The 13,613-nt window shown below is 38.1% G+C and overlaps 2 protein-coding genes across 2 annotated transcripts; one reads left to right on the forward strand and one right to left on the reverse strand.

Moving 5' to 3' along the window:
- Nucleotides 1-305: 305 nt before the first annotated feature.
- Nucleotides 306-5,790, forward strand: LOC139940063 (uncharacterized). Its single transcript, XM_071936293.1, has 4 exons — nucleotides 306-613; nucleotides 1,295-1,378; nucleotides 2,415-2,516; nucleotides 2,949-5,790. Exons 1-4 carry the CDS (start codon nucleotides 587-589, stop codon nucleotides 3,063-3,065), a joined length of 330 nt encoding a protein of 109 aa, XP_071792394.1. The 5' UTR covers nucleotides 306-586; the 3' UTR covers nucleotides 3,066-5,790.
- Nucleotides 5,791-6,333: 543 nt separating this feature from the next.
- LOC139939572 (neuronal acetylcholine receptor subunit alpha-6-like) lies at nucleotides 6,334-11,790 on the reverse strand. Its single transcript, XM_071935571.1, has 8 exons — nucleotides 11,781-11,790; nucleotides 10,981-11,168; nucleotides 10,577-10,621; nucleotides 10,356-10,465; nucleotides 9,631-9,713; nucleotides 8,955-9,334; nucleotides 7,625-8,026; nucleotides 6,334-6,976 (listed from the first exon to the last, which is right to left on the reverse strand). Exons 1-8 carry the CDS (start codon nucleotides 11,788-11,790, stop codon nucleotides 6,851-6,853), a joined length of 1,344 nt encoding a protein of 447 aa, XP_071791672.1. The 3' UTR covers nucleotides 6,334-6,850.
- Between the last annotated feature and the right edge of the window lie 1,823 nt (nucleotides 11,791-13,613).

Consider the following 13,613-nt stretch of genomic DNA (forward strand, 5'->3'; position numbering starts at 1 on the left):
ATATGCAATAATGTTCTCCGGATAGTATTGCATAGTGGACATAATTGCATGCGACACCGGCATCTTCATACACAAAAATCATTACTACATATGTACACTCTACTAGAAATAATTGCACTAACTTGAGAGAACCAAAAAGTACTATCCAATCTTAGAGGGCGCTGTTCACATTACTTCTCAGTGGCGTCAGTGTTGTCATGGTTGGCGGGGCCAGAGAGATCAATACGTACACTTTGCATTTCAATGAAGAGACCAAGAAGTATTGTGTGTAGACCCTGGAAGTGAATGACGTGCCCTTTAAACCGAGTTTGTTTACTAAAATCATGGAGGCAGAAATATACAGAGGGTCTTAGCTTGTAGCCCATGTAGGTGCAGTCGTTGGGGTGTTCAGGGTTGCAATACAATTTGTTGCAATACAATTTGTTGCACAAAAAAAGCAATACAAGTCACATGGAAGACGTTTAATGAGGTTATGATTACCGGAAGTCTTCCCTTATTTCAGTAGTATCTATGGATTGGATTTAGGGCTTAGGTCTTTCTGTATCAACTTAGCTTCATCGGTGAGCAGAATTATTGACTACAATCCATGATGTATCGACGTCAGATTCATGAGGTGAGACTTGCTTATAATACTAGGCCTATAAATAATACGGGTTGATCAGAGGGATTTATGCAGAAGGGTAGGGAACCAAGTGTAGCCCCGTAAAGTGTCAATTTAATACTTTGGACCCCTCGATCCGCTCCTTGGCAATAAGCCATATGGAAAAGTTTCCGTATGGCGCCACCACTTTTTCATTCGATATGAAATAATTTAGTATCTAATTTACCTCAATGAGATATCTTTTTTTGTAAAAATGAGTGAAAAAGTGGTGGCGCCATACGGAAAGTTATCCAGCCATATTATGCGTATCTCTCTTTTTTATAATGAGGTGAAATAAAACGTTATAGTGTTTTTTCCAAGTGACCACAACTAAGGGAAAATATCGGCATCAAAACGTGTGTTTCTGTTCGAAAAATGATTTAACCTCCCGAAGAAAGAGGTAGAAGAAGCCGAGAGGGAGTCCAGCGTATCAATTGGCACAATGTTATGGGAATGTGTATGGGCGGGGATCGTGTAGTGTGTGTTTTTGTTTGTGTTTCTCGGGTGAAATAATGTGTTAACCCTAACAATTAAAGGGTCTTTCAAAACGTTATTGATAAGCCTCGTTCATTATATGATTTTATATTATCCCATCAAATGTTTTCCGAACGGCTCCTGATGCAATTGTTTTTGTTTTATATTTCCTATCTATAGGCTCTTCTCATAGCCGTGGAACAGGGTGACCTCCCAAATGTACAAATCGCCGTCAAAAGAGGAGCAGACATCAATGAAATACCTGTAAATAAATATTGATCTTGTAATCAAATTATATATACAGTTTTAGTGTTGGATTTTTACTAACTTTTCGTGTTAACTCTCCCATTGAATTGTAATTTTAATGAGAGAACACCATTTTTTAAAGGCAAAGTTTACCTTTGGTTTTTGAAACCATTCGATCGCATAAAAACCCTATTTAAGATGTAGAGGCCTATACAATAAAACTTATCTCTGAAACCATTTCAGAAGGTTATGAGATATCCCAACAAATCCGGAGCGGTTGTTCAACGCATGCATGAATAATAATCAAACTTAGAAACATTAATACTGGCAGTACAGTTCTCAACAAATTTTGAGGCGTAAAAAGTGATCTTTTTACATGGCCACATTTTAGGCCAACTTCGAAATTAAATGTTTCTCGAAACAATCCTTTATACTATCGAAAGCTGATGTAGGCTTCGACTAACCAAAAGTTGTTATTGCCATTTACTTTTATAGAGTGATTACCAAACTATTACATTCCAATTTAAAGGCAGTGGACACTATTGGTAATTGTCAAAGACTAGTCTTCACAGTTGGTGTATCTCAACATATGCATAAAACAACAAACCTGTGAAAATTTGGGCTCAATCGGTCATCGAACTTGCGAGATAATAATGAAAGAAAAAGCACCATTGTCACACGAAGTTGTTTGCGTTTAGATGGTTGATTTCGATACCTCAAATTCTAAATCCGAGGTATCGAAATCAAATTCGTGTAAATTACTTCTTTCTCAAAAACTATGGCACTTCAGAGGGAGCCGTTTCTCACAATGTTTTATACCATCGACCTCTCCCCATTACTCGTCACCAAGAAAGGTTTTATGCTAATATTATTTTGAGTAATAACCAAGTGTCCAGTGCCTTAAAAAAAATTTTGGATGAGAGAAGATTACTTGCTTAACGTTTATGGGTTTGCTGTGACTGTTCCTATATTTTGGTGATATTGAAGGATCGAAATGCTCATCAGCGACAATTGAATTAATTGCTACCTGTTTAATATCCTTTTTTTTGTGTAGTGGGGCATGGAGTCAGTGCTAATGCGAGCAATCAGATGTCGTCATTCTGACGTTGCAGAATTCCTCATTGAGCAAGGTGTAGATTTGGGGTATCACTACGAGGTTAGTACTGCATCATAATTATAAGAATGAAACGATTATTTTTTTCAAGACGATCTTATCCCGTATACCATGGTCTCTGTCTAGTCTGCTCAATTAAACATAGTCAATCAACAACAGAGGGTGTATTGGCACCAGGTTAAAATTGTTGTATTCGAATGAGACGTTCATCAATTTTATGCGTCAAAACTTTTCTAATGACGCGGTGATCCAGCGGTTTTAACTGAGGATAGACATGTTAAAATAACCGATTTAGTAACTGTTTTGTTACCTGGATGTCATTGGTGGCATTGCTGTCATATTTCAATTTATACCAGTAAAACAAGTTAAACGATTAGAAAAAAAAATAACATCGTACAAAACTGTTAGAACCGTTTTGATGAAGATTTACAACAACAATTTTATAAGCAGCCTTTTTGTCCATCTCTTTTTCAGAAAACGAGCTCCCCTCGAGAGAGGAAACCACACGAGAATGCACGAGACTACGCGGAATTCTACAAACTGCCAGATATAGTTCAGCTGATTGACACAAAGAGGGCATATCGCCGATAAAAGACACTGCCAAACAAAAATATCAATGAGCTTCAAGAATTTGCAAATACTTGCCAACACGAGGCAACTTTTGCAGGAAACTTTGACACAACCAAATGCAAGTGATATAGACCTTATCGCATAATACTCGGTACGCGCACAATAGACGTGGAATGAGGTGCATGCTGGTCTAGCTAGCTATCAAATTTGGACACTAGCTAGACCAGCATGCACCTCATTCGACAGTTTGCGCTTGCGCAATGGTGTTTTCGAAAAGGTCTCCTTCATGCCTACTTCGGTAGCACAAGAATAATTTGTTTCAATCAATCTCTTACGATCCCCAAGAACAATCGGACATTCAAATGCGAATGCCTTTCCCTGTATAAATTATGGAGATTGCCTGGAACCGGTTGGTTTGTAAAATGGTTCATGTGACATGACCATAACCCTTCAACATCTGCCGTACTTTAAAGGGAAGGTACACTATTGGTAATTGTCAAAGACCAGTGTTCTCACTTGGTGTATCTCAACTGCATAAAATAACAAACCTGTGAAAATTTGAGCTCAATTGGGTTGTCGGAGTTGGGAGAAAATGATGAAAGAAAAAACACCCTTGTTGGACGAATGTGTGTGATTTCAGATAGGAATAAAAGACTTCTAGCTAGAAGTCTTTAAATATTTTAGTGAGAAATTACCTCTATTTTAAAATCTATGCTTCTTCAGAGGGAGCCGTTTCTGACAATGTTTTATACTATCAACAGCTCTCCAATGCTCGTTACCAAGTCAGTTTTTAAGTTAATATTTGTTTTTTAGTAATTACCAAACGTGTACCTTCCCTTTAATCTAACTGTATAGAAGTATTTGCTATTGAAAGTAAGCAAAAACAAAACTCAATCACATTATTAAAACAGTATAAATTATTAACGATAAGCAAATCAGGCCCAAGAATTTGCCGTGTACAGTTTTGCCTGAGATGTTTTTTTTATGAATTTGAACTGTTTGTATTAATCTATGCATTGAATTAAAGGCAAAGTATAGGCCTACCTTTGTTTTTTGTTTTTTCCTTTTAGATTGTTATAGTAGATGATAATTAAAATAACTTGTGAAGATTTCATTTCAAAAGGTGGTCTCGTTTTTAAACATCGCCGAAAGTCAGGGGCGGTGTATCCCACTCAGGAAGAATAATAACCTCTCATTTGAGAAGTGATTAACAGTAACGCTTCTCAGATTAACATTTTGGGCATAAAAACTGATATGTTTTTACATACACTATACTTTGAAGTTAAACGTTTCTCAAAATGCTTTATAATATCAATTTTAAGATTGACGGACGTCTTGCAGTCGAGTCATATTGCCCCAAGATCTTAACTTATTAAAAGACAATGACCGGTCATTTTCAAAAAGATAAACTTGATTTGTCCAAGTTCGTCCGAAGTTCGTCCATGATTAAACTGAAATAATTTCAAGGTCTGAAAGAAATAGCATTTTGCTTCTTTTGACTGCACAAACTTGACAACACATAACCCACGTTCGTCGCTTGTATGAAATTCAAATTTTAAAGGTTTATGTTATTCAACTGATTAAGATATCTAACAAACAAAAATACGAACATCTGTAAAAGGAACACGTTGCCTTGGCTCGGACGAGTTGGTCTATAAAAAGCGTTTGTAACCGTTTGTTATAAAATGCATGGTTGGAAAGATGTTTTAAAAGTAGAATACAATGATCCACACAAATTTTCATCGAAATTGCGTGGTTTTTTCTTTTACTGAGCGAACTAACACGGTCGGCCATTTTAGTTTTATGGGAGTCAAAAATTTGACTCCCATAAAAATGGCCGACCGTGTTAGTCGACGAGGTAAAAGGAAAACCGTGCAATTTCGAGGCATGTTTGTGTGGATCATTGTATTCTACTTTTAAAACATCTTTCTTCCCATATGCAATTTATAACGAACGGTTACAAACGCTTTTCAAAGGCCAACTCGAGAAGACAAAGAATTAGGCTAAACGAAACTAAAACACACACAAGGTTTTCACCATAAGAATTAAAAAAATATTGCACAATCACTATTTGGGTTGAGGAAAGATTACACCATAATAATAGGGCCTACATATATTGTGACACGAAAGGGACAACCAATCTGATAGTAACTTTACTAACCAGCCTATATGAATATTATTATTTTCTGTTGAAATAACTCGTCTTCAGATAATGTTCTTATTTTCGATATATACCATTCCCCATTCTGAAAACCTACCGTTAATTGCTTCAGATTGGGCGCTTTGTTTGGTTATAAAAAGCGTGTGTTATAAACTAATATGATTGGAAAGAGATGGTTGCCCTTTTACTTTAAAAACTAACACGGTCTGCCATTTTGTAGATGCAAACATTCACAAAGTTCACAAAGTAAACGGGAAATTACACAGCTTCGAGGTATGTTTGTGTGGACAGTTATTTAATTTTCAAAAACATATCTTCAATCATATTAATTTCATAACAATACCAAAGCGCCAAATCCGAAGAGCACGTGTCCATTTAAGGCTGGTTAATCTTTAATAATGTTTCCCTTTCAAAGATGTTAGATTTTTGAAGAAAACTATTATAATGCACATCAATAGCTTATGTGCTCTATAATTACACTTGTTTAGACTGCCTCCTTTTGTAACATACAATCTGATATAAAACAAAAGAAACTGCAACAATAAAGGCCTGATGACGTTCCGACCTTAATATAACAGAGTCTCTCGAAGCCTTCATTTGTATCCCTCTTGAAAGACCGAGTGCTACGGTGTCGAAACTGCAACTATTTTGTGCATTTATACACCACGTGCCTTTTTGGTTGATAAGCAGATTGTAACAGCTAATTCTATTTTCTCATGGAGAGAATCTAATAAATCTATACATTCCGAAGAGTCTTAGCTACTTACTCTCTTAACGTAAAAGAGTGTAATTAATTTCTCTCGCTGGTCCGAGTGGTGGCATTTTCCACCAATTGAGAGTGACGGCCACTCTTTCTCACTCTTTCTGAGTGAAATTGTAACAAACTTCACTCGAAATCGAGTTGAAAGTACCTGTTTTTCATTCATGAAAGAGTTGTCCGCCATATGGCTCTTTGCAAGTCTAGAGTGGTATGGCAGACACAACGAGTGGTTTTTCACTTGTTTACATTAAGAGAGTAATAGTCTAACTATATTCATTAATTCGAGCTCATTTGAAAAGTTATACAACTACCATAACATTAACAATCAAGATGTGTAATTTGTCTCATTGTGTCATTTGAAATGTTGACCTCCCACAAGTATAGAATGGGTTTTTCCTTCATATTTCAAAGCCAAAAGATTTATTGAATAATATATACAGATAGAAAAATTTAAGACTTGCAATAATTGATGAAAAACAAACTATTTTCTGAAAGAAAGTTTAACAACCATGGTAACTTATCCCCATGTGTCCTACGAAGGCCATGTCGCACATGTCAATATCATACTGGCAACAAGTTTCAGAAAATCTCAAATCTCAAAGAATAAAAACGGCGTTCATGTTTCAATTATTTGCACATAATTTTCTTGGGCTCCATCGTTAGAAGTATAACTGGAAAAGAAGAAGAAAGTGTTCCATGCCGTGACACATTTGGCTCTAAATGTTGCCCGTAATTTTGGCCAATGTGACATAATATCCTATATACATTGTAGCCCTAACAACAATCCAATTACAATGTACATGTAAATGGGTCTTAATTATTCCACATTTACTTATTATTTGAACCATTTTATGTGCTATAGTATCTCGGGTCCGGTCTGGAAATTCAATTGTACTCTTGTGCGGTGGCTTTAATGTAAAAATCCACGTTGCCACCAATGAAGATTAGAGCGGTGATGACAAAGAAAATGCGATCTAGAGTTGCCGCTAGCAGCTTCATTTCACCTTCACCCTAAAATGTGGATGAAATAAAAAATATAAAAATGTTTTGTTTTTCCATTGGTTACCAAAACAACAAAATATAATGATTAATAGTGTCAATTATCAACTCTTGTCATGAGTTATCAATTCTTGTCACGAGACAATAAGTGTTATTATTTCTTCCTTAAACGGCCTTACTAAGCAGAAGCGCACACTGCCAAGCCAATTCCTGTAAGGGACGTACTCTGTTTTAGTGGATAAGCTTTTCATGAAAAAGGTGTACTTTTTTAACTCGCAGTTTTCAAGAAGTCATCCCTTACATAGACTGGCCCCCTTTCTTAAGTCAGGTAATGGTTTTACAGACCCAGTGATTTCATTGGATACGATAATTTCTTTGGATAAACTTACAGTGACGAAAGCTTTTGAGATGTTTGAGGGTTTTTTTCCACTCTGCATTGTGTTGTTGAATAGGCCTACATGTACATGAACGTATAATTTGCCTGCAAATCTCCCTTGAAATAAATGCGAGGTCAAAGGTGCATTCGTACGGATCCGGACGTACATACACCAAACCAGGCTTGTATCTGACGAAAGTCATGAGCTTCGAAGTGTGACGTCAGCTGTTCAGGTCATCCTACACGCAACTATAAACAATGTGACAAAAATGTGCCATACTTACATTACATGGGCTGATCTTGAGCAGGTCTGTGCTGCTCGTTCCTGATTGGTCACTGATGACACTCAGATTCGCTTCACTTCCTCCCTCTGTGAACTTTGACTCACGCACGGTTTCCATGCGCAGCGAGGAGTCGCCAACTTTCGTCCAATCAGGAGGTGATAAACACACGATCCGAGGCAATACGTTCACGAACAATTTCCTGAGGAATCTGTTCTTGATAGTGCCGACTTGATGGTGAATGGTGACGGTGATGACACTCAACATGATTCCCAGGCTGCCGACGATGAAGTTCACCCGAATAGAATCTGAAAGCAGAGGGGATGTACCGGTGGGAGGTAATGCGTCTGCTACCACCAACCAGAACACTGCCTGGCCAAGCATTAAGGAGATACTCAGAGAGATCTGAAGAAAGAGAACAAATCATTTGGGATTAAATTACTTACACCCGTTTAAATTCAGACAGGCGCTCCAAAGTGCGCCGAACCAAATTCTGAACACGAAAAGTTCGACGTTTAACAAACAATATGCAACTGGACGCGTTAGAAGTCTAGATATCGACTGTTGCAGTCGTTCGGAACAACTCTGGAGCTGGAGCACCTTGGTTGCAGACATCTTTATTGTCAAGAGCTGAGCCAATGTAAATGTTATGTTGATTTTGCCTGTCTGAAATCTAAATGTGTTTGGGTCGAACTTACTTATTTGGTTCGGCGCGAATCTGGCGCGCCTGTCACTTCTGAAATGTCAAGCCTTCTCATGAAGACGAGTATTAGTGTACTGCTCGAAACGTCGGGACGACACCGGCTCTTTCAGAGCCAACACTCCCATACAAACGAGATTTAATAATGGTTGTACCCTCAAGCTTACCTTTTGTTTGTAGTTACTTCTTAAAAGTAGAATGCTTTACGCAACTAATTGACAAAAATCCAACGTGCCCGTAAAGATGCTGTATATTATTTTTAGAAATTGTTTGTTGGTCTGTTCTGTTTTACAAAAACGTTATAATTTTTTCAAGTGCTGCTTTTCAACATTTACTGGAATTTCATTTGAGAGGGCAAGGCCAGTTTTATTTTGCAAAGGGCAATTCCTATGGAACATCAAAAAGTGTGTTGGGGAAATTTTTAGGGGGAACCAATGCCAAGTCCAGGGGCAACAAATATTACGGCGTCCGTGACCACCTGGTAATTCTTCCTGTTATTACGAAGAATAGGCCTATACGCATACTGAACACTTCCCCGCGGTTCGCAGTACGGTGCCACTTTGGTGATACGCTATCGCCAAATATTGATGATACAAAGGTTTGTCTTTGTCAATTAGTAATGAGAAGACTTACCTTTTCTCCGCTCTCTGGCGATAACCAAAACACAAACAGTGTGATGACGGTCAGTATACATGAAGGCAAAGCAATATTGTAGATATAGAAGGTCGGGATCCTTTTTATTTTCAAAGTGAAGACTAGTCTAGAGTAAGTCTTCACATGTCTGGCTACCGAATCATTGATGGTGTGTATCTCTTTACGTCCCTCCACACCAAGAGGTTCCCATTGGGAGTGAAATTTACCGCCTGGAAAGAGTTCCAATGAAGAGCCTCTGCTGTGTAGGTGAACCAGATTGATGGGCATGTTTTGAGTTTGGAACCGTATATGACACTCCTGTTTGTCGAAAGGAAACATATCAAGATCCATCAGGCATGTCGTTTCGTGAATAATTGAACCTGTAAATAAAAAATTAGAATAAATTAAGTTCACATTTCATTGGAAGAAAAATCAACAATTACCAATAGTGTCCACTGCCTTTAACACAATGTTTTTTGCCAACGCAACTCCTGGTGTTATTCTAACACACTATGTTAATTCAGATTCTCTCACGTGTATCTCCAATGTGACAACACAAACGGTGTTAATTTGAAATGTTTAAGTGTTCTTAAGGCCCTTAAGACTATATTTGCAAAGAAAATAATTTGGAACCATTTCAAATCCCAACAATTAAACAAAACCTTTTTGTCTTTACCTGAGAGTGTGACGATGCCATGATGTGTTGTCAACACTTGAAAAGTATTATCTCGAATTGGATTTTCGACGTTTTCATTAGCACTACGGGAAAAAGGTACAATACACGATTAGTAAAGCATCTTTTATTGAAAAGTGAAACATGGTATTTTATTGATTCACCTTCCGCACCCGCAGTTTTATAAGAGTAGGAAGCATAGGCCTCATGAAAATCACATCACAATAGAAATATTAAAGGCATTTATATTATGGTTAAACATCAAACGGATAGCACATCCTGCTTTCTGCCGATAATGGGCCGTGTCCGAAACGGCGGCTAAATCAGTGCGTCTGTCCATGGGAAGCTTTCTTCCTCAGTGGTTTGTCGTCAGTGTTCAAATAAAAGGCAGACGCACGTGATCTAGCGTTTAGCTCGCCGAAGTCGCCGTTTCTGAAACAGTTTTTTTTAGCGTTCTACCGTCGTCATTGCGCCCCTACTTTTATTTTTTGCTTTTTGAGCCTACCGTCTATTTGCGCTCGCTACCGCCGTTTTTGCGCCCTTTACCGATTCCCCATTTTTGTTACCGTCTTTGTTTCGTCGGTAATGTAGTGTGCGCCTTTACCGTATATTTTGCGCTTTCTACTGTCGTTATTGGGCCACTGTCTATTTCACATTTCTACTGCCGTTATTAGGCCCTTTTACCGTTTGTTTACGGAATGTATCATATGAAACACCACTGTACCTACGTGTTTGTCAGAAGGATCTTTGGTGTCCATATCTCATCCATACGAAGCGAAAGAACCTCCATATCGGCAAAGTCTTCAGGATTCCACTGAAATCTGTAGTCATACCATTGCTGTTAAATGAAGAATAACAAATTGTACAATAAAAATTATAAGGGACTAGACTCTTTTTGCAAACCAAAGCTGGTTTAATTTTAACTAAGTATTAAAAAGTGTATTCTTACCATAACGAGCCAGGATGCTCCCTTCATTATTTGGTCCATCTCATTCTGTACAGAAGGGAATGTGGAAGACAATGAACAATATTAACCATTATTCACCACATACACAATTGAAAGTGTGGAAATCAAATGTCCAAAGAAAACATCGGAAAGTGTGAAAATAAAGGCCTATGGAAGGATGATGTGCAACATTGTTTGGGCTGTTAGGGTGCTTTGCTTTTGCGGTGCTGCACTTCTTTCTTTGTACAACGAGTAAAGTGAAATCAACATTACAAAATCATGAGTTAATCACGCTAGACGGCGTACGGCTGCAGCAGTAGCCCCCTACACCATGGCATCGTGTAAACCTGACCCAGTGGGGGGGGGGGGGGGGGGGGGGGGTGGGCATCGCAGGGCAATAAACTCACCAGTGATATCAGGCCATACATAACCATTTTGATATTGACATTAACTGGATCGCTTGATACATTGACGGGTCTCTCTCTGGCGTAATAGTCATCGTGTCCCATCAGAACGTGACGTAAACGTCTCTCTGCCAGGTAATCACTTGAACCACCACCATGGGCAGCTGTGTCATTTTGGATCGCTGTCACACCTAAAGAACATTATCAAACAGTTTTATTAGAATAATCATTCATTCATTCATTCATGTATTTATTTATGTCGCATTTAAAACAACATTAAATTCCTCGCCTCGCAAAAATATGCCTACTACTAAGTAGAACGATACATTTACAACGTATGCCTATATACATGTCATTGAACAACTTAAAGACAGTGGACACTATATATTGGTGTTTGTCAAAGACTAGTCTTCTCACTTGGTGTATCTCAACATATGCATAAAATAACAAACCTGTGAAAATTTGAGCACAATTGGTCATCGAAGTTGCGAGATAACAATGAAATAAAAAACACCCTGGTCACACGCAGTTGTGTGCTTTCAGATGCTTGATTTCGAGACCTCAAATTCTAAACTTGAGGTCTCGAAATCAAATTCGTTTAAAATTACTTCTTTCTCGAAAACTACATCACTTCAGAGGGAGCCGTTTCTCACAGTGTTTTATACCATCAACCTCTCCCTATTACTCGTTACCAAGTAAGGTTTTATGCTAATAATTATTTTGAGTAATTACCAATAGTGTCTACTGCCTTTAATCAGAAGTTTTTAAAATGCACTGACAGTGAAAAATTAGACCTAGCAAACAGCTATCCATTTTGGGGATTTCAAACAAAAGAGAACATTTTTTATATAAAGACCTATATTCTTTTTTACTTGGCTTCCATATGAATTTAAAAGATGACATAATTAGGTTAACATTGGATTCAGTTGAGCGAGAGGATGTCTTCAGCCGACGCCTTCTCTGGAAACTCTGATGGTCGTCTTCCACGTATCCCGGTCCAGCATCAGCGTCCTAAGCTCGGATGTTTCCTGTTGTGTAGCATCCTTCTTCAGCTGATCTACAAATGAAGTTCTTCTCTTGCCCTTATTCCTGATTCCGTCAATGGGTTCCCAGAGAACTAGGGGGCTCACAGCTAGCTCTGGATGGCGTACACAGTGGCCAGCAAGCCTCATCCTTCGTTCGCTGATCTTAACAGTTACCCTTGGTAGGGCAGCGTAGAGCTGGGAGTTTGGCATCTGATCTTCCCAGTGCACATCAAGGGCCATCCGTAGCATTTTTGTATAGACGCCGTCTAGTGCTCAAACATTGGATTGTTCTCGAAGTAAAACCAATTAGTACTATCGAAAGCTGCTGGTATACGCCTATACTTATACTTCTAACCAAGTGAGTTTTTATTGCAATCAATTTTAAGGCATTGAAGGCATACAACTTTGGTTTTCGGAAATGTTCGATTGTTTTAATCCTAGATTAATGCAGTTTTGTACAATAAAATTAACCCGTGAAAATGTTTTATTTCGAAAAGTGTTGGTCCGTGTTTTTGAGATAACTCCGGAGCGGTAGTAAGCTATGCGTTCCAGTAATGGCAGACAATGAAATGATGTATTCGTCAATACGGTCATGATCTAGGAATAAAACTTCAAAACGTTTAATTTATGGCAAAACGTTAAAAGCACTGGACACTTTTTAGTGATTACTCAAAATAAGTGTAAGCATAAAACTTGCCTGGTACGAGCAATGGAGAGCTGTTGATAGAACAAAACATTGTGAGAAATGGCCCCCTCTGAAGTAATGTAGTTTTTCTCAGAAAAATGGTACTAATTTCTCACTCAAAATAATTATTAAAGACTTCAGGCCTGAAGCCTTTGTTTATAAGGCATCTGAAAGCACGAACACAGTACAACAGGTGTGTTTTTCTTTCATCATTCTCTTGAACCTTTGATGACCAATTGATTCCAAATTTTCACATCCAGGTTTGTTTAAACGTTGTGGGAAACGGCTCCCTATATTGTAACGTCGTTTTCGAGAAAGAAGTTATTTCTCACTAAATTATTCGAATTTGATTTCGAGACCTCAGAATTTTATTTTGAGAAATCAGGCATCTGAAAGCATACAACTTCGTGTGACAAGGTTGCTTTTTTCATCCATTATTATCTCATGACTTACAACTTACGACCAATGAGTTCAAATTTTCACTGGTTTGTTATTATTTTTGTGCAGGCTCAGATATACCAAGTGGGAAGACTGGTCTTTGACAATTACCAAAGGTGCCCAGTGCAGTGTCTTTAAACGATTGCCTCTTAAAAACACACATAAATAGGCCTACCTCTAACAGTACCTTAAAAACTTACCTGCAACAGTAAAAATCAAGACGAAGAGGAGTAACACGCATCCAACACGCTGCAACGCCATCCTGATTATCAATAAAATATGAACACTGAGCAAGCCCCCTTTACCATCATTTCTGGCGTTCGCCCAAAGAGATGGCCGCTTTAAAAACATTTAATTATAGAAGGGATTGATTAAAGGGCGAGTAATCCCCCTTTAATAAACAGAGCACAGCTTTTTAGTAATTGCTCTGATTACACTCACACAAGCTTGTAATACGCCTTCAACTGGTACCTCCTCTTGTCGTTACT

The sequence above is a fragment of the Asterias amurensis genome, chromosome 7 (genome assembly GCF_032118995.1).
Source record: "Asterias amurensis chromosome 7, ASM3211899v1".
Taxonomy (NCBI): domain Eukaryota; kingdom Metazoa; phylum Echinodermata; class Asteroidea; order Forcipulatida; family Asteriidae; genus Asterias; species Asterias amurensis.

Bases quoted from the DNA above. Each gene is read 5' to 3' on its own strand.
- LOC139939572 (XM_071935571.1), bottom strand. The intron at 9,714-10,355 runs GTAGGTACAGTG...TTTTTCCCGTAG, and splicing joins AAGATCCTTCTGACAAACAC to TGCTAATGAAAACGTCGAAA. The intron at 9,335-9,630 runs GTAAAGACAAAA...TTTTATTTACAG, and splicing joins TGGCATCGTCACACTCTCAG to GTTCAATTATTCACGAAACG.
- LOC139940063 (XM_071936293.1), top strand. From the start codon at position 587: ATGATGTATCGACGTCAGATTCATGAG. The intron at 614-1,294 runs GTGAGACTTGCT...TCCTATCTATAG, and splicing joins ATCGACGTCAGATTCATGAG to GCTCTTCTCATAGCCGTGGA. The intron at 2,517-2,948 runs GTTAGTACTGCA...TCTCTTTTTCAG, and splicing joins ATTTGGGGTATCACTACGAG to AAAACGAGCTCCCCTCGAGA.